This window comes from Saccoglossus kowalevskii, chromosome 9, assembly GCF_978046115.1.
Source record: "Saccoglossus kowalevskii chromosome 9, keSacKowa6.1, whole genome shotgun sequence".
Taxonomy (NCBI): domain Eukaryota; kingdom Metazoa; phylum Hemichordata; class Enteropneusta; family Harrimaniidae; genus Saccoglossus; species Saccoglossus kowalevskii.
Window position 1 is genome coordinate 39,609,183 of NC_140649.1, and position 22,231 is coordinate 39,631,413.

Sequence of the window (22,231 nt, forward strand, 5' to 3'; positions counted from 1 at the left end):
ACATTTTACCTGGGAGTCAGTGTTTGTACATTTTACCTGGGTGTCAGTGTTTGTACATTTTACCTGGGAGTCAGTGTTTGTACATTTTACCTGGGTGTCAGTGTTTGTACATTTTACCTGGGAGTCAGTGTTTGTACATTTTACCTGGGAGTCAGTGTTTGTACATTTTACCTGGGTGTCAGTGTTTGTACATTTTACCTGGGTGTCAGTGTTTGTACATTTTACCTGGGAGTCAGTGTTTGTACATTTTACCTGGGTGTCAGTGTTTGTACATTTTACCTGGGTGTCAGTGTTTGTACATTTTACCTGGGAGTCAGTGTTTGTACATTTTACCTGGGTGTCAGTGTTTGTACATTTTACCTAGGAGTCAGTGTTTGTACATTTTACCTGGGTGTCAGTGTTTGTACATTTTACCTGGGTGTCAGTGTTTGTACATTTTACCTGGGAGTCAGTGTTTGTACATTTTACCTGGGTGTCAGTGTTTGTACATTTTACCTGGGAGTCAGTGTTTGTACATTTTACCTGGGTGTCAGTGTTTGTACATTTTACCTGGGAGTCAGTGTTTGTACATTTTACCTGGGAGTCAGTGTTTGTAAATTTTACCTGGGTGTCAGTGTTTGTACATTTTACCTGGAAGTCAGTGTTTGTACATTTTACCTGGGTGTCAGTGTTTGTACATTTTACCTGGGTGTCAGTGTTTGTACATTTTACCTGGGTGTCAGTGTTTGCACATTTTACCTGGGAGTCAGTGTTTGTACATTTTACCTGGGTGTCAGTGTTTGTACATTTTACCTGGGAGTCAGTGTTTGTACATTTTACCTGGGTGTCAGTGTTTGTTCATTTTACCTGGGAGTCAGTGTTTGTACATTTTACCTGGGAGTCAGTGTTTGTACATTTTACCTGGGAGTCAGTGTTTGTACATTTTACCTGGGTGTCAGTGTTTGTACATTTTACCTGGGTGTCAGTGTTTGTACATTTTACCTGGGTGTCAGTGTTTGCACATTTTACCTGGGAGTCAGTGTTTGTACATTTTACCTGGGTGTCAGTGTTTGTACATTTTACCTGGGAGTCAGTGTTTGTACATTTTACCTGGGTGTCAGTGTTTGTTCATTTTACCTGGGAGTCAGTGTTTGTACATTTTACCTGGGAGTCAGTGTTTGTACATTTTACCTGGGAGTCAGTGTTTGTACATTTTACCTGGGTGTCAGTGTTTGTACATTTTACCTGGGAGTCAGTGTTTGTACATTTTACCTGGGAGTCAGTGTTTGTACATTTTACCTGGGAGTCAGTGTTTGTACATTTTACCTGGGAGTCAGTGTTTGTACATTTTACCTGGGAGTCAGTGTTTGTACATTTTACCTGGGTGTCAGTGTTTGTACATTTTACCTGGGAGTCAGTGTTTGTACATTTTACCTGGGAGTCAGTGTTTGTACATTTTACCTGGGAGTCAGTGTTTGTACATTTTACCTGGGAGTCAGTGTTTGTACATTTTACCTGGGTGTCAGTGTTTGTACATTTTACCTGGGTGTCAGTGTTTGTAAATTTTACCTGGGAGTCAGTGTTTGTACATTTTACCTGGGTGTCAGTGTTTATACATTTTACCTGGGAGTCAGTGTTTGTACATTTTACCTGGGAGTCAGTGTTTGTACATTTTACCTGGGAGTCAGTGTTTGTACATTTTACCTGGGAGTCAGTGTTTGTACATTTTACCTGGGAGTCAGTGTTTGTACATTTTACCTGGGAGTCAGTGTTTGTACATTTTACCTGGGAGTCAGTGTTTGTACATTTTACCTGGGTGTCAGTGTTTGCAAATTTTACCTGGGAGTCAGTGTTTGTACATTTTACCTGGGTGTCAGTGTTTGTACATTTTACCTGGGAGTCAGTGTTTGTACATTTTACCTGGGTGTCAGTGTTTGTTCATTTTACCTGGGAGTCAGTGTTTGTACATTTTACCTGGGAGTCAGTGTTTGTACATTTTACCTGGGTGTCAGTGTTTGTACATTTTACCTGGGTGTCAGTGTTTGTACATTTTACCTGGGTGTCAGTGTTTGTACATTTTACCTGGGAGTCAGTGTTTGTACATTTTACCTGGGTGTCAGTGTTTGTACATTTTACCTGGGTGTCAGTGTTTGTACATTTTACCTGGGTGTCAGTGTTTGTACATTTTACCTGGGTGTCAGTGTTTGTACATTTTACCTGGGTGTCAGTGTTTGTACATTTTACCTGGGTGTCAGTGTTTGTACATTTTACCTGGGTGTCAGTGTTTGTACATTTTACCTGGGAGTCAGTGTTTGTACATTTTACCTGGGAGTCAGTGTTTGTACATTTTACCTGGGTGTCAGTGTTTGTACATTTTACCTGGGTGTCAGTGTTTGTACATTTTACCTGGGTGTCAGTGTTTGTACATTTTACCTGGGAGTCAGTGTTTGTACATTTTACCTGGGAGTCAGTGTTTGTACATTTTACCTGGGTGTCAGTGTTTGTAAATTTTACCTGGGTGTCAGTGTTTGTACATTTTACCTGGGTGTCAGTGTTTGTACATTTTACCTGAGAATCAGTGTTTGTACATTTTACCTGGGAGTCAGTGTTTGTACATTTTACCAGGGTGTCAGTGTTTGTACATTTTACCTGGGTGTCAGTGTTTGTACATTTTACCTGGGTGCATGTCAGTGTTTGTACATTTTACCTGGGAGTCAGTGTTTGTACATTTTACCTGGGAGTCAGTGTTTGTACATTTTACCTGGGTGTCAGTGTTTGTACATTTTACCTGGGTGTCAGTGTTTGTACATTTTACCTGGGAGTCAGTGTTTGTACATTTTACCTGGGTGTCAGTGTTTGTAAATTTTACCTGGGTGTCAGTGTTTGTACATTTTACCTGGGAGTCAGTGTTTGTACATTTTACCTGGGAGTCAGTGTTTGTACATTTTACCTGGGTGTCAGTGTTTGTAAATTTTACCTGGGTGTCAGTGTTTGTACATTTTACCTGGGTGTCAGTGTTTGTACATTTTACCTGGGAGTCAGTGTTTGTACATTTTACCTGGGAGTCAGTGTTTGTACATTTTACCTGGGAGTCAGTGTTTGTACATTTTACCTGGGTGTCAGTGTTTGTACATTTTACCTGGGTGTCAGTGTTTGTACATTTTACCTGTGTGTCAGTGTTTGTACATTTTACCTGGGTGTCAGTGTTTGTACATTTTACCTGGGTGTCAGTGTTTGTACATTTTACCTGGGTGTCAGTGTTTGTACATTTTACCTGTGTGTCAGTGTTTGTACATTTTACCTGGGTGTCAGTGTTTGTACATTTTACCTGGGTGTCAGTGTTTGTACATTTTACCTGGGAGTCAGTGTTTGTACATTTTACCTGGGTGTCAGTGTTTGTACATTTTACCTGGGAGTCAGTGTTTGTACATTTTACCTGGGAGTCAGTGTTTGTACATTTTACCTGGGTGTCAGTGTTTGTACATTTTACCTGGGTGTCAGTGTTTGTACATTTTACCTGGGTGTCAGTGTTTGTACATTTTACCTGGGTGTCAGTGTTTGTACATTTTACCTGGGTGTCAGTGTTTGTACATTTTACCTGGGAGTCAGTGTTTGTACATTTTACCTGGGAGTCAGTGTTTGTACATTTTACCTGGGTGTCAGTGTTTGTACATTTTACCTGGGTGTCAGTGTTTGTACATTTTACCTGGGTGTCAGTGTTTGTACATTTTACCTGGGAGTCAGTGTTTGTACATTTTACCTGGGAGTCAGTGTTTGTACATTTTACCTGGGTGTCAGTGTTTGTACATTTTACCTGGGAGTCAGTGTTTGTACATTTTACCTGGGTGTCAGTGTTTGTACATTTTACCTGGGTGTCAGTGTTTGTACATTTTACCTGGGAGTCAGTGTTTGTACATTTTACCTGGGTGTCAGTGTTTGTACATTTTACCTGGGTGTCAGTGTTTGTACATTTTACCTGGGAGTCAGTGTTTGTACATTTTACCTGGGAGTCAGTGTTTGTACATTTTACCTGGGAGTCAGTGTTTGTACATTTTACCTGGGAGTCAGTGTTTGTACATTTTACCTGGGTGTCAGTGTTGATACATTTTACCTGGGAGTATGTGACCTGTACACTGTCATCTATGCATAGGTTGATTGTAGTATGTGACCTGTACACTGTCATCTATGGGTAGTTTAATTGTAATATGTGATCTGTACACTGTCATCTATGGGTAGTTTGATTGTAGTATGAAACCTGTATATTGTCATCTATGTGTAATTTGATTGTAGTATGTGACCTGTATATTGTCATCTATGTGTAGTTTGATTGTAGTATGTGACCTGTACACTGTCATCTATGGGTAGTTTAATTGTAATATGAAACATGAAAATTGTCATCTATGGGTAGTTTGATTGCAGTATGAAACCTGTATATTGTCATCTATGTGTAGTTTGATTGCAGTATGTGACCTGTATATTGTCATCTATGTGTAGTTTGATTGCAGTATGTGACCTGTACACTGTCATCTATGGGTAGTTTAATTGTAATATGAAACATGAAAATTGTCATCTATGGGTAGTTTGATTGCAGTATGAAACCTGTATATTGTCATCTATGTGTAGTTTGATTGTAGTATGTGACCAGTATATTGTCATCTATGTGTAGTTTGATTGTAGTATGTGACCTGTACACTGTCATCTATGTGTAGATTGATTGTAGTATGTGATCTGTACACTGCCATCTATGGGTAGATTGATTGTAGTATGTGACCTGTACACTGCCATCTATGGGTAATTTAATTGTAATATGTGATCTGTACACTGTCATCTATGGGTACCGGCAGTTTGATTGTAGTATGAAACCTGTATATTGTCATCTATGTGTAGTTTGATTGTAGTATGTGACCTGTACACTGTCATCTATGGGTAATTTAATTGTAATATGTGATCTGTACACTGTCATCTATGCATAGTTTGATTGTAGTATGTGACCTGTATACAGTCATCTATGGGTAGTTTAATTGTAATATGAAACATGAAAATTGTCATCTATGGGTAGTTTGATTGCAGTATGAAACCTGTATATTGTCATCTATGTGTAGTTTGATTGTAGTATGAAACCTGTACACTGTCATCTATGTGTAGATTGATTGTAGTATGTGACCTGTAAACTGCCATCTATGGGTAGATTGATTGTAGTATGTGACCTGTACACTGCCATCTATGGGTAATTTAATTGTAATATGTGATCTGTACACTGTCATCTATGGGTACCGGTAGTTTGATTGTAGTATGAAACCTGTATATTGTCATCTATGTGTAGTTTGATTGTAGTATGTGACCTGTACACTGTCATCTATGGGTAATTTAATTGTAGTATGTGACCTGTACACTGTCATCTATGGGTACCGGTCGTTTGATTGTAGTATGAAACCTGTATATTGTCATCTATGTGTAGTTTGATTGTAGTATGTGACCTGCACACTGTCATCTATGGGTAATTTAATTGTAATATGTGATCTATACACTGTCATCTATGGGTAGTTTGATTGTAGTATGAAACCTGTATATTGTCATCTATGTATAGTTTGATTGCAGTATGTGACCTGTACACTGTCATCTATGGGTAATTTAATTGTAATATGTGATCTATACACTGTCATCTATGGGTAGTTTGATTGTAGTATGAAATCTGTATATTGTCATCTATGTGTAGTTTGATTGTAGTATGTGACCTGTACACTGTCATCTACGGGTAATTTAATTGTAATATGTGATCTGTACACTGTCATCTATGGGTAGTTTGATTGTAGTATGAAACCTGTATATTGTCATCTAAGTGTAGTTTGATTGTAGTATGTGACCTGTACACTGTCATCTATGGGTAATTTAATTGTAATATGTGATCTGTACACTGTCATCTAAGGGTAGTTTGATTGTAGTATGAAACCTGTATATTGTCATCTATGTGTAGTTTGATTGTAGTATGGGACCTGTACACTGTCATCTATGGGTAATTTGATTGTAGCATATGACCTGTACACTGTCATCTATGGGTAATTTAATTGTAGTATGTGACCTGTACACTGTCATCTATAGGTACTGGTAGTTTGATTGTAGTATGAAACCTGTATATTGTCATCTATGTGTAGTTTGACTGTAGTATGAGACCTGTACACTGTCATCTATGGGTAATTTAATTGAAATATGTGATCTATACACTGTCATCTATGGGTAGTTGGATTGTAGTATGAAACCTGTATATTGTCATCTATGTGTAGTTTGATTGTAGTATGTGACCTGTACACTGTCATCGATGGGTAATTTAATTGTAATATGTGATCTGTACACTGTCATCTATGGGTAGTTTGATTGTAGTATGAAACCTGTATATTGTCATCTATGTGTAGTTTGATTGTAGTATGGGACCTGTACACTGTCATCTATGGGTAATTTGATTGTAGCATATGACCTGTACACTGTCATCTATGGGTAATTTAATTGTAGTATGTGACCTGTACACTGTCATCTATGGGTACTGGTAGTTTGATTGTAGTATGAGACCTGTATATTGTCATCTATGTGTAGTTTGATTGTAGTATGAGACCTGTATATTGTCATCTATGGGTAATTTAATTGTAGTATGTGACCTGTACACTGTCATCTATGGGTTTGATTGTAGTATGAAACCTGTATATTGTCATCTATGTGTAGTTTGATTGTAGTATGTGACCTGTACACTTTCATCTATGGGTAATTTAATTGTAGTATGTGACCTGTACACTGTCATCTATGGGTAATTTGATTGTAGCATATGACCTGTACACTGTCATCTATGGGTAATTTAATTGTAGTATGTGGCCTGTACACTGTCATCTATGGGTACTGGTAGTTTGATTGTAGTATGAAACCTGTATATTGTCATCTATGTGTAGTTTGATTGTAGTATGAGACCTGTACACTGTCATCTATGGGTAATTTAATTGTAGTATGTGACCTGTACACTGTCATCTATGGGTTTGATTGTAGTATGAAACCTGTATATTGTCATCTATGTGTAGTTTGATTGTAGTATGAGACCTGTACACTGTCATCTATGGGTAATTTAATTGTAGTATGAGACCTGTACACTGTCATCTATGGGTAATTTAATTGTAGTATGTGATCTATACACTGTCATCTATGGGTAGTTTGATTGTAGTATGAAACCTGTATATTGTCATCTATGTGTAGTTTGATTGTAGTATGTGACATGTACACTGTCATCTACGGGTAATTTAATTGTAATATGTGATCTGTACACTGTCATCTATGGGTAGTTTGATTGTAGTATGAAACCTGTATATTGTCATCTATGTGTAGTTTGATTGTAGTATGTGACCTGTACACTGTCATCTATGGGTAATTTAATTGTAACATGTGATCTGTACACTGTCATCTAAGGGTAGTTTGATTGTAGTATGACACCTGTATATTGTCATCTATGTGTAGTTTGATTGTAGTATGGGACCTGTACACTATCATCTATGGGTAATTTGATTGTAGCATATGACCTGTACACTGTCATCTATGGGTAATTTAATTGTAGTATGTGACCTGTACACTGTCATCTATGGGTACTGGTAGTTTGATTGTAGTATGAAACCTGTATATTGTCATCTATGTGTAGTTTGATTGTAGTATGAGACCTGCACACTGTCATCTATGGGTAATTTAATTGTAATATGTGATCTATACACTGTTATCTATGGGTAGTTGGATTGTAGTATGAAACCTGTATATTGTCATCTATGTGTAGTTTGATTGTAGTATGTGACCTGTACACTGTCATCTATGGGTAATTTAATTGTAATATGTGATCTGTACATTGTCATCTATGGGTACCGGTAGTTTGATTGTAGTATGAAACCTGTATATTGTCATCTATGTGTAGTTTGATTGTAGTATGTGACCTGTACACTGTCATCCATGGGTAATTTAATTGTAATATGTGATCTGTACACTGTCATCTATGGGTAGTTTGATTGTAGTATGAAACCTATATATTGTCATCTATGTGTAGTTTGATTGTAGTATGGGACCTGTACACTGTCATCTATGGGTAATTTGATTGTAGCATATGACCTGTACACTGTCATCTATGGGTAATTTAATTGTAGTATGTGACCTGTACACTGTCATCTATGGGTACTGGTAGTTTGATTGTAGTATGAAACCTGTATATTGTCATCTATGTGTAGTTTGATTGTAGTATGTGACCTGTACACTGTCATCTATGGGTAATTTAATTGTAATATGTGATCTGTACACTGTCATCTATGGGTAGTTTGATTGTAGTATGAAACCTGTATATTGTCATCTATGTGTAGTTTGATTGTAGTATGGGACCTGTACACTGTCATCTATGGGTAATTTGATTGTAGCATATGACCTGTACACTCGTCATCTATGGGTAATTTAATTGTAGTATGTGACCTGTACACTGTCATCTATGGGTACTGGTAGTTTGATTGTAGTATGAAACCTGTATATTGTCATCTATGTGTAGTTTGATTGTAGTATGAGACCTGTACACTGTCATCTATGGGTAATTTAATTGTAATATGTGATCTATACACTGTCATCTATGGGTAGTTGGATTGTAGTATGAAACCTGTATATTGTCATCTATGTGTAGTTTGATTGTAGTATGAAACCTGTATATTGTCATCTATAAGTAGCTTGATTGTAGTATATGACCTGTACACTGTCATCTATGGGTAGTTTGATTGTAATATGAGACCTGTACACTGTCATCTATGGGTAGTTTGATTGTAGTATGAAACCCGTATATTATCAGCTATGGGTAGTTTAATTGTAGCATGAGATCTGTATATTGTCATCTATGGGTAGTTCAATTGTAGTATTGTAGTAACTTGATAAAAAAAAATATTTGCACACAATAAATGCAAATGCTGGTACACATGTACAAATTACAGTTCCCTGAAATGATGGTATAAACATGCATACTAAAAAAAATGTAATTCTAAATCCCAGGTAAGTTGTTTAGTTTGTGGATAAAATTATGAACAATACTGCTGGTCTTTACACAGTGCCTGCTGACGCTTTTTTTCTTCTATTCATTTTGGCTACCTGTGGAGCTAGGTCATGTCTTAAGCAGTCACATACTCATGTGATGAATGGAAAACAGGTACAGTGTTGTATCTCTGGGTTGTGTGTAGATCTGGGTAAACTCTAATTATTCAGAAAGTTTTGAATTTGCATCAGTTGATACTTTCAGATTCTTGTATTATGACTTTATATCTGTACTGACTAATATATGGTGCAAAATATAGAAATTTTCTCTACCAATGGGTGTCACCCATTTTATTTCATTTTGTCAAAAACACCAAATAAACCAGTTATAGAGTTGTGATTAGGATTTCCTAGATTTGGTAATTGTGCATTAACTGGTGAGTTTTGGTGAATAATGTGTTCAGCTCCCCTCAAGACATCACCTTTGACCTTTGCCCAAAAAAGAAGGTCATAGATGGCGTCTTCTAGAGGGTTATGTGTTTTCAGTAGTTTAAATAAGTCACCTGACTGAAGTAGTGTCTATGGGGTCTGGTACTACTGCTCCAATAACTTCTTCCTATGTAGTGAAATAAAATATATAACATAACACATAGCATGCACTACATATACATGGAGTCCATTCATTTGATGTCACAGTAATATATCGGTGTTAGTCAAGTATCAGAAAGTGCACTGAATACAGAGAGCAGCTGCATATGGCATTTGTACTTTTGTGTTTTTAAGCTGTGTTTTCGCAAATTCAACTTCTAGCTAAATTGAATTTGCAAGCATACAGTTAGAAAGACATCAGTCAATGTTTAACATTTTAAGTATACTTTTTTAAGCAAAATATTTAAAGAAATTTCAAAAAACTGATGTCGTAATATACTGCAAGTGACACAGGATGGATTCCATGAGCTGTGATAACATTATCAGTCTGTTGGAATATGATCAAGTATTCACAGTACTGCATCATAAAACATGTGATAGCATTATGAAAAAAAAAGATCAGAATATTTCTTTTGCCATTAAATCAAGAAACTTTTTAGTGAAATTCACATTAATAATGGGCATGTCTTGAAAACCCTGGAAGTCCTTCTATGCTTTAATGGAGTGTTTGTATCACATACATACTAATCAGTCTCATTGTTTTTATGAACTACATAATTAATGCAATGCTGATAAATTTGCTATGCCAGACATTTCCATAATTTAAAGTGCCTGTGAAATGGCTGCTATTTTCACGCCTAAAATTATCCATTGATACATATTACTATTATTAATTTTTATGTTTCTAAGCATGAATTATTTTTTTAAGTGAAAAAATGTGCAACTTTATTTTTGTGTGTTTTAAAACGAGGCCCCTCATTAGCTTCTCATTTGCATACAGAAATTCCCCTTGTGACGTCAGAAGGGGAAGTCGCATGCCAGCTTGCATTGCCAATACGTGTAAATAAGCCAAATTTCTTGTGCAGTTTTCTCGTCTTTGACTAAATTGTCACTTATGTACTTGTTCGTCGAGGAAGAATGGACCATAGTATCAATTTTTATTGCATGGGGTTGAGTTAGATGCGAAATATGTTCGTTCTGGTGTAGCTGGTCACCGTGACCGTCACCGACACCGGCGCACGTTTGTACACTGTCGCTAAACAAAATAGAATTTGACGTCGGAATTATCTCGTTATTTAGCAGGTTACTAGGCACGTCACTACACTGTTTTATTTCATCGATCGTCTGAGTAAAACTTTTAAAATAAAAATAAAAGAGAACATATTTTGACATTCTAAACATTAGACTATAGTGATCACTATAAAATAATTAAAAAAACGACAAATCACAGTTACTAAATAAATGACAGTTGCGTGGAAATAAATTGACATTTTGTTGATTCAGAAATAGGTCAACACATCGGGTCACGACGAGGGCAAGTGCGTTAAAAGCGGCGTTTAATTAGATAACAAAAATAATCGAGATCGACACACATACAGATAAATTCAGAGTGGATTCGAGTTAGCGTGATCCATGGCGTGATTGTCATTATTATAACATCATATTAATTAAAACTTAGGTGGAAACACATTGACCAAGCCCGGATTCTTATTTCATAAATTATTATGCAGATCAAGCTGCAAGCATGGTGGTAAAAAAAGAACAGAGGTGTGAATTCGACATTCAACACCAATCACCAAACAATTCAGAAACTTTTAGCCTTCGAAAATGAAAACAATTAGCAGTGTGTCAGGACTGTGTAATTTCCTGTTTGTCCGACGCTTCGTTTTCGTGTCACTGTCAAAATTATTGCTACCTTTTACAGGGACTAAATGGTCTCTATAAAACGATAATCACAATCGCCAAAAAAACACTTGCTGGACGTCTCTCTCTCTTCTAAAATCCGCCTCGGTGATCATGGGCTGGTCCGAAATCTATTTCTTTCAAAAGTGTTGCACCAGGTTTACGTTGTCTGCGTTTCTCTTTAAACCTAGTTGTTTTTTTTCATGGACGAGGACAGTTTTTCCACACAAAAAAAGAATCTGAGGTTAAGTGGCTTTCGCCCACTGATGTCGCACTTTCGGATCGATTAGAAACGTGTGAATACATACACTATGACTATACATTTCACTGCAACTGCCCACAACACAACATCTAAAAACTCTCTCAACAAAAAAATAGACAGAAAAAAAAGAAAAAAACGCTGACCGAAAAATGTATATCGTTTAAAACTATACTGAATGACCAGTGTTATTACGGCTCGGGGTATGATTTCCTCTCACATTTTTGTCATTTGGTGGCACACTTACGGCGAGAGTCGGAAATCCGGAAACAGTCGGCCGTTTCAGGATAGGTGGGCGTGGCTACAACACGAGAAATATCCCAAATTTACTTGGATACGAGTAATCATTTTCAGCAAAAAAACCAATAACTGCCCATTTCAGTGGGACACAGATCTGAAATGGGAAACGTGAGGGTGGGCATTGCACAGGCACTTTAAGGGTACGGTAGGATATCCTTAATTTGTACAAACTTGCATGAAAATGTGTCTTTTGTATAACTAAATCAGATAACAGATAACACTGACAAATATGAACATAATAGAAAACAATTGGAAATTTAGCAGCATTAAGGAGGGAATAGACTCTAAACATGTATGATGCAGACTTGTAAATACATGACATGACTGATAATGTGTAGTTGACTAGACTAGTGAGTACCTTGACAGGTTTGACTGTAATGCCATGGTGTGGGTGGAAATTATAGCGATGTCCCCAGTACTTGCCACCCACATAACGTCTATACAATGAACAAATTGTACAATCTTTACCAGAAATATATCCTAACACATACAGTCAGCAGGGAAATAAAAAAAATATAAACATAAGTTAAAAGAGACAGACTTAATAGATAGAGAAAGCAAGGAGTGTAAACTAAATAGATGCTGTACAGTTATAATAATACTGCTTGATGAACATATTTGCAACTGATGTCAACAGTACACTAGCACATGACATTCTACATTTTATCTCAATGAAGCAGGCAATAACCAGACAACAATGGATAAACGGTCTAGAACTGAGGGGCTCTTTGAATTCTCAAGCTAAAATCAAAAGTCAATTTTCCTGAAGATTAATCATGCTAGCTGAAAGTCACACATACAACGGCAGCAGATAAAGTGCTTGAGTAATAATCATTGTGATGTGATAGCATTAAATACATAGCACATAAAGGCATTCATATCATATCTATAAGCCTTCCAATAGCCCATATGTGTACACTTCGAAGTCTATAGGCAGCCCATATGTGTACACTTAGAAGTCTACAGACAGACCATATGTGTACACTTCAAAGTCTACAGGCAGCCCATATGTGTACACTTAGAAGTCTTCAGACAGACCATATGTGTACACTTAGATGTCTACAGACAGGCCATATGTGTACACTTAGATGTCTTCACACAGACCATATGTGTACACTTCGAAGTCTACAGGCAGGCCATATGTGTACACTTAGAAGTCTTCACACAGACCATATGTGTACACTTAGAAGTCTACAGACAGACCATATGTGTACACTTAGAAGTCTACAGACAGACCATATGTGTACACTTCGAAGTCTACAGACAGGCCATATGTGTACACTTAGATGTCTTCACACAGACCATATGTGTACACTTCGAAGTCTACAGACAGACCATATGTGTACACTTAGAAGTCTACAGACAGACCATATGTGTACACTTAGAAGTCTACAGACAGACCATATGTGTACACTTAGATGTCTACAGACAGGCCATATGTGTACACTTCAAAGTCTACAGGCAGCCCATATGTGTACACTTAGAAGTCTTCACACAGACCATATGTGTACACTTAGATGTCTACAGGCAGGCCATATGTGTACACTTAGAAGTCTACAGACAGACCATATGTGTACACTTAGATGTCTACAGGCAGCCCATATGTGTACACTTAGATGTCTTCACACAGACCATATGTGTACACTTAGATGTCTACAGACAGGCCATATGTGTACACTTAGAAGTCTTCACACAGACCATATGTGTACACTTAGAAGTCTACAGACAGACCATATGTGTACACTTAGAAGTCTACAGACAGACCATATGTGTACACTTCAAAGTCTACAGGCAGTCCATATGTGTACACTTAGATGTCTTCACACAGACCATATGTGTACACTTCAAAGTCTTCACACAGACCATATGTGTACACTTCAAAATCTACAGGCAGCCCATATGTGTACACTTAGATGTCTTCACACAGACCATATGTGTACACTTCAAAATCTTCACACAGACCATATGTGTACACTTAGAAGTCTACAGACAGACCATATGTGTACACTTCAAAATCTTCACACAGACCATATGTGTACACTTAGAAGTCTACAGACAGACCATATGTGTACACTTAGAAGTCTACAGACAGACCATATGTGTACACTTCAAAGTCTATAGCCAACCCATATGTGTACACTTAGATGTCTTCACACAGACCATATGTGTACACTTCAAAGTCTTCACACAGACTATATGTGTACACTTAGAAGTCTACAGGCAGCCCATATGTGTACACTTAGATGTCTTCACACAGACCATATGTGTACACTTCAAAGTCTTCACACAGACCATATGTGTACACTTCGAAGTCTACAGGCAGGCCATATGTGTACACTTAGAAGTCTACAGGCAGCCCATATGTGTACACTTAGATGTCTTCACACAGACCATATGTGTACACTTCGAAGTCTACAGACAGACCATATGTGTACACTTAGAAGTCTTCACACAGACCATATGTGTACACTTCAAAGTCTTCACACAGACCATATGTGTACACTTCGAAGTCTACAGGCAGGCCATATGTGTACACTTCAAAGTCTACAGGCAGCCCATATGTGTACACTTAGAAGTCTTCACACAGACCATATGTGTACACTTAGAAGTCTTCACACAGGCCATATGTGTACACTTAGAAGTCTACAGACAGACCATCTGTGTACACTTCGAAGTCTACAGGCAGCCCATATGTGTACACTTCGAAGTCTACAGGCAGGCCATATGTGTACACTTAGAAGTCTTCACACAGACCATATGTGTACACTTAGAAGTCTTCACACAGACCATATGTGTACACTTAGAAATCTACAGACCATATGTGTACACTTGGAAGTCTTCAGACAGACCATATGTGTACACTTAGATGTCTTCACACAGACCATATGTGTACACTCAGAAGTCTTCAGACCATATGTGTACACTTGGAAGTCTTCAGACAGACCATATGTGTACACTTGGAAGTCTTCAGACAGACCATACAGTACAGTTCTCGCGGAAGCTTTGGCTTTTGTGGCATCATTGTCGCCTACGCATGGCTTCATTGTCGCCTCAGCATCGCATCATTGTGGCATCAGCTTCGCGTCATTGAAAATTGAAGCTGTGTTCGCCTCGCTATTTTGTGGCATCATCGTGGCCTCAGCTTCGCAGTCTCATGGCATCAACATGGCATCAGCTTCAACTTATTGTGACATGAGTATGATCTCATTATTTGCATGCAGAAGGGCAGTAGATAAAAACATGTACAGAAGTTCGATATGTAATCGATTTGAAATTCAAGGCGAATAAAATAATATGATCAAGAGTAAAATTACATTTTAAAAAGATATCTTGTTTAATTATTTTAGTGTTGCGAGTATTGGGCACCAAAAACTTTGCGAAGTACATTACAATTGGCAAGGTGACGAGTTTCATATTGACTGGAAGGAAAATCGTAATAAATTCAAATCACACGATGCAATCGTCGTTCTGATACAACACAATTTGCTGTATACGAAGTGAAACTGTTCTTGTTATAAAATTTACCTTTTTTCGCTCATTTTATTTGCTGCTAGAAGAGCAGATTCAGATTCCTCATTTCGGTGGTATTTTTCTGTGTTTCGTTTAGTTTTAGCCGAGTCCGACCCCATGCCCGGACTACTAAAACATGCAATACACACGTACGCCGCCTGGTGCATCTGCGCCGTCGCCAGTCATCTTAATACAAAGTTTCAAGACAAGTGCGTACATTTCCAACATATGATTGGATGGTTGTGGTGGCGTCGGTCTGGTAAAATTTGACAACCAATACTCAAAATTAAGTCAAGATCAGTGATCTGAGCTCGATCTATACATACTTTAAAAGTATTCTAACAAACATATTTTCGAATGAAAACGAGCCACATGCTGTAAAAAATCGAATAGCGCTTGACATGCAGGAATAATTTATTGGGCTTCAGAAAAAAAAAGGTGTCTATTTAGAGTGGCCGTAAATATTTGGTGACCAGCCGATGAACAATTTGAAAATCATGATTCACACATAAGTCCTTCGATACTGAAAATCATCGACCCTAGTCTGGTTTACCTTATTTCCCAACATGCAAAACTGATTTGTATCTCAGCCCTGTTTTTTTTCTTTTTTTGAACTGAGGTAAAATCCCATCTGTTTGTCAAAATATACTGATGTTTTTCAGTGAATAATTGCAAAGCCTGTCACAGCACAAAAAAAACTTTGTGAAACGACGATGGAGATTGGATGGTACGACGACCCTTCAATTTGCGTTAAATATGTTTTGTTACAACATCATTGATTGGCTGAGAGTCACCTGATCGGAGCACGACCTGGGTCACAGAACCATATTTGTCCGTATTATCAACAGGACTTTGCGAGAAAACCACACCCACATTTTCAACCATTTTAGCGCGGAAGTTGCCAACAAATGTCGAAAACACGTGAATTTTATGAATTCGAATAAAATAAAGCTAGCGATTTGTAAGACTGGTTAATAATATATCCCCCGATGCTCTTCGATTTTTTTATTTAAAGGTGAGAAATGGATACTAGTAGTGAAGTTCCATCGATTTCAAGGCTACTATTTAACCGCGACAACTCTACGCTCTGTTGTAGTTTCGCGAGGTAAAACAAAAATACAATAAATAGTACTAGTCTTGTTTAATTATTTGGTTGTACAGCCCGCAAATTACGGGACATGATCCCCATGAATTGCGATAAATAAATGCTGATTGTGTTGAATGACGGACGTCGGGACCGTTTCGAGAAACAAACTACGGTCGGTAGACATTTCAAACAAATGAAATTATTAACGAAAGACGAGATTTTTCTAGGTATTTACGATCATACCAAATATATACAAAATTGACAAATACACAAAGAGGTGTAATAGTAGGTCATTTTTATTTTAGCCTTAGAAATATTTTCTTTCACAGAATTCGCCAAGCGTTGGATTGTTCACCCACCAACAGGGAACGTGAGCTGGGATTAGACCGTCGTGAGACAGGTTAGTTTTACCCTACTGATACCACGTCCCTACCACGTCCATGTGTGGGAATTCTATTTAGCTTCATGGTCCTTCGGCTTGCCTTCTGCTTGGGGGGAAACAACAATAATTATACAAATCGTAAACTCAACACAATCAGGAAAAGAAACCCAGACAACCATGTTGTACTTCTGTTAAATACATTTTGTAGCAGTGCATCACGTCGAAATATTGTCGAAATTAAAAGGGGTACAGTCACTTCGCCTGAAATCCACTTCACCCGAACTCCTTCGCCCAATTACCGGTTCGCCAGTTTTCCTTTTCGCCCGATTTACCGATGTTACACAGTTGGCCTACTGGGGGTTTCGATTCGAAATGTACATCTGGTAAAATGCATAAAATCTACCATATGATCGCATTTTAGTCGGGGTTTTCTTGCCGATGCAAACACTGCAACTGATGTGACTGTCCCTCAAATCATTGTTTCCTCCCGATACACAAATGGCATAAAACGCAATGCAACGGCATTAAAATTACGTTACAACCCCGTTGTAAACTTCACGTTCGTCACCTTATAAAAACAAATTTTGACTTCTACGTTATCTTGTTTTGACTACACGTAAATACCAAACATACGAGGAATCAGGCGAAACCGTTCGGGCGAAGTGGTAATTGGGTGAAATGCCCCAATTCAATTAAAATATTCAATCCCAGCCAAATCTAGGTCAAAGGGTCAGATTGCGTGCATATAATTATAGATAGTTAAAACAAAAAGTATTTCAACTTTTGACGGTTATTCAACATATATGCACGGTTACCAAACTAGTAACCGTGATCTATGGAAACCAGAAAATTTTTAGTAGTCCGAATTTTTGCACGGTCGAAAATAAAACGGAAATTGACCGGTCAAAAGCGGAAGCGGTCAAGAGGTTTGGGGGAAATGAGCACAGTACTTCTTTGTTTGATGAAGCGATGCTGATGCCACATTGTCGCCATAATGAGGCCACAATGAAGCGAAGCGATAATCGCCTAACTTTTTAATGTTGCGACATTGAAGCGATGCTGAAGCCATAACAATGCCATAACGATGCGATGCTGAAGCGAAGCTGACGCTGAAGTGAAGCCAAAGCTTCCGCGAGAACTGTACTGTATGTGTACACTTAGAAGTCTTCACACAGACCATATGTGTACACTCAGAAGTCTTCAGCCCATATGTGTACACTTGGAAGTCTTCAGACAGACCATATGTGTACACTTAGAAGTCTTCACACAGACCATATGTGTCACTCCTAAATATTTATCATATTCAACCTTCAGCAATTAGAGCAAAAAAAAAGAGGAAAGAAAAACACAGAGAGTGAAAGAGAATGTTTTTTGACTTACGTGGTTCAGTCCTTCGTCTTGGTGATGCCGAACGGCTGCGTATCAATGGAGCAGACAGAGGTCTTAATGGTGATGTACAGGTACTTTTACTGGGAGACACAGGATGGTTGAATGTGTCTTGCTGCAAATACATAACGTTAGCCACAGATTGTATTATCATTAAAGTAATACTTTTCTCTGTAATTTTTCATTTCTATGCATTCATTCATGTGTGTATTCTTCTTTATCTCAAATCCATATAAGGTTCAGAGGCTGGTCAATTAATGCATACAGACAATATTGTAAGTTTTCAGAGGCTGGCCTAATATTGCATACAGCTAAAAATGGAAGTTTGTAGAGGCTGGCCTAATATTGCACAGAGCCAATATTGTAAGTGTTTTTTTTTTTGCTTTTTTAATTGTTTTTTGTGCCAGGCGACAGTTCCGGACATTAAATGTTACTGTTGTCTCTCCTGACATTTTTTGTAGCGGTATGTGCAAATTGCAAATAATATTGTTCGATATTTTTACACAATAGGGTATCATAATATAACAACATTGCAATATCCGTTAAAAATGCTTGTGTGTGTTCTGAATAGGTACACATTATCAGTGTCATGGCAACGCAAGCTAATCTAAAGAGCACTGACAGCAATTGTGAGAGTTCATTAGATGCGATAGAATCAGGCAGATATTTCACATCCACATTCAACTTATTTGTTAGTTCAGAATGATAATATATCCTAAAATGGTGAATTACATTAAGACGTATATATTAAGTGAGAAGCAAAGAAGTCTCATTCACATCATGTCAGAAAAACTCTCACATATAGTAGGTGATATTTCATTCACTATAATAGGATCTCGCATAATGTGTGAAAGGTGCAGACTGTGCTTCTGCAGCAAAAATCAAATGATTTGATTTTGAACTTAAAATTTTTCTGTAGTTAAATAGAATATGGAATTGAGAAACCCATGCTTCAACAAAATTGATCATCATTAAATGTGCATAATACTAAAAGTGCCTGTCTATGGTACTTTGTACTCAGAAATAGCTAGAAAGAACTGAAAGTTCATGCTCATTAAATGGCTGGAAAGGGTTGGGAGTTCAGGCCCCTGGTACTTTGTACTCTGAAATGACTGGAAAGGGTTGGGAGTTCAGGACCCTGGTACTTTGTACTCTGAAATGGCTGGAAAGGGTTGGGAGTTCAGGCCCCTGGTACTTTGTACTCTGAAATGGTTGGAAAGGGTTGAGATTACAGGCCCATGGTAATTTGCGCAGGAAATGGCTGGAAAGGGTTGAAAGTTCAGACCCATGGTATTTTGTACAGGAAATGGCTGGAAAGGGTTGAGACTTCAGGCTCATGGTACTTTGGACAGGAAATGGCTGGAAAGGGTTGAGACTTCAGGCTCATGGTACTTTGGACAGGAAATGGCTGGAAAGGGTTGAGACTTCAGGCTCATGGTACTTTGGACAGGAAATGGCTGGAAAGGGTTGAAAGTTCAGGCCCATAATACTTAGCACAGGAAATGGCTGGAAAGAGTTGAGAGTTCAGACCCATGGTATTTTGTACAGGAAATGGCTGGAAAGAGTTGAGAGTTCAGACCCATGGTATTTTGTACAGGAAATGGCTGGAAAGGGTTGAGACTTCAGACCCATGGTATTTTGTACAGGAAATGGCTGGAAAGAGTTGAGAGTTCAGACCCATGGTATTTTGTACAGGAAATGGCTGGAAAGAGTTGAGAGTTCAGACCCATGGTATTTTGTACAGGAAATGGCTGGAAAGGGTTGAGACTTCAGACTCATGGTATTTTGTACAGGAAATGGCTGGAAAGGGTTGAGACTTCAGGCTCATGGTACTTTGGACAGGAAATGGCTGGAAAGGGTTGAGACTTCAGGCTCATGGTACTTTGGACAGGAAATGGCTGGAAAGGGTTGAAAGTTCAGGCCCATAATACCGGTACTTAGCACAGGAAATGGCTGGAAAAAGTTGAGAGTTTAGACCCATGGTATTTTGTACAGGAAATGGCTGGAAAGGGTTGAGAGTACAGGCCCATGGTACTTTGCACAGGAAATGGCTAGAAAGAGTTGAGAGTTCAGACCCATGGTATTTTGTACAGGAAATGGCTGGAAAGGGTTGAAAGTTCAGGCCCATGATACTTAGCACAGGAAATGGCTGGAAAGAGTTGAGAGTTCAGACCCATGGTATTTTGTACAGGAATAGGCTGGAAAGGGTTGAGAGTACAGGCCCATGGTACTTTGCACAGGAAATGGCTGGAAAGGGTGTTTGGTTTAGACAGTGATTATTGGCTCTATAATTGACCAATGACAATATTATGGAAAGAATATAGAAAGATTACAAAGCAATTATAAGCATTTGTGCATTATATAGATAACCTACCCGTCTTACCACAAATGGTGGCCTGTCTTCAATAGCTTGGTGTCGAGTACATTCATCAAACAATTGACGACGTTTTAGAGATGGTGATTTGACTCTGGAGCTGATAGTATGATCTTCATAACTCTTCACTCTGATAAAGGTGACAATACATACCAGTAAAATGTTTTGTTGTTATGACTATTTTTCAATTCACACATGATTTCAAGAAATAACTGTAAATTAATTATTAATCCATGTAATACTACGCCAAAATGATATTTGTGGTCCTTTGATTATTTGATATAAGTGACCAAAATTTTACTAATTTAAAAGTCTTCATTTATGCAAGGTTAACATCAGGTTCTGAAATGGCAGACATGATGAAATTTATTGCCTTTTCATTACAGGTGAACTAATCTGATAGGGATTACTAGTTAAGAATAAGTGACCAGGTTCTGATCCTGTAAGTATGACATGTCATGATGGAAGGAGTGATGAGGTTCCAGTCCTGTAAATATGACATGTCATGATGGAAGGAGTGATCAGGTTTCAGTCCTGTTAATATGACATGTCATGATGAAAGGAGTGATCAGGTCCGGGTTCTGTAAATATGACATGTTATGATGGAAGGAGTGATCAGGTTCCAGTCCTGTAAGTATGACATGCCATGATGGAAGGAGTGATCAGATTTCAGTCCTGTTAATATGACGTGTCATGATGAAAGGAGTGATCAGGTTCAAGTCCTGTTAATATGACATGTCATGATGGAAGGAGTGATCAGGTTCCAGTCCTGTAAGTATGACATGTCATGATGGAAGGAGTGATCAGGTTCCAGTCCTGTAAGTATGACATGTCATGATGGAAGGAGTGATCAGGTTTCAGTCCTGTTAATATGACATGTCATGATGGAAGGAGTGATCAGGTCCTGGTTCTGTAAATATGACATGACATGATGGAAGGAGTGGTCAGGTTCCAGTCCTGTAAATATGACATGTCATGATGGAAAGAGTGATCAGGTTCCAGTCCTGTAAATATGACATGTCATGATGAAAGGATTGATGAGGTCCTGGTTCTGTAAATATGACATGTCATGATGGAAGGAGTGATCAGGTTCCAGTCCTGTTAATATGACAGGTCATGATGGAAGGAGTGATCAGGTCCTGGTTATGTAAATATGATATGTCATGATGGAAGGAGTGATCAGGTTCCAGTTCAGTAAGTATGACATGTCATGATGGAAAGAGTGATCAGGTTCCAGTCCTGTAAGTATATGTCATGATGGAAGGAGTGATGAGGCCCTAGTTCTGTAAGTATAGCATGTCATGATGAAAGGAGTGACGAGGTCCTGATTCTGTAAGTATGGCATGCATGATGGAAGGAGTGATCAGGTTCCAGTCCTGTAAGTATGACATGTCATGATGGAAGGAGTGATGAGGTCCTGGTTCTGTAAGTATGACATGTCATGATGAAAGGAGTGATGAGGTCCTGGTTCTGTAAGTATAGCATGTCATGATAGAAGGATTGATGAGGTCCTGGTTCTGTAAATATGGCATGTCATGATGGAAGGAGTGATCAGGTTCCATTCCTGTAAGTATGGCATGTCATGATGGAAGGAGTGACGAGGTCCTG

At 38.2% G+C, this 22,231-nt stretch overlaps 1 protein-coding gene across 1 annotated transcript in view; it reads right to left on the bottom strand.

Moving 5' to 3' along the window:
* LOC100376196 (spermatogenesis-associated protein 6-like) overlaps positions 1-22,231 on the bottom strand; it is a 56,511-nt gene that overhangs the window by 14,059 nt on the left and 20,221 nt on the right. Inside the window, exons 5-7 of the mRNA XM_085503520.1 lie at positions 20,624-20,753; positions 18,244-18,364; positions 9,558-9,610 (exon numbers count right to left, since the gene is read on the bottom strand). Coding sequence (XP_085359646.1) covers positions 9,558-9,610; positions 18,244-18,364; positions 20,624-20,753 — 304 coding nt within the window. The remainder of the gene's footprint in view (positions 1-9,557; positions 9,611-18,243; positions 18,365-20,623; positions 20,754-22,231) is intronic.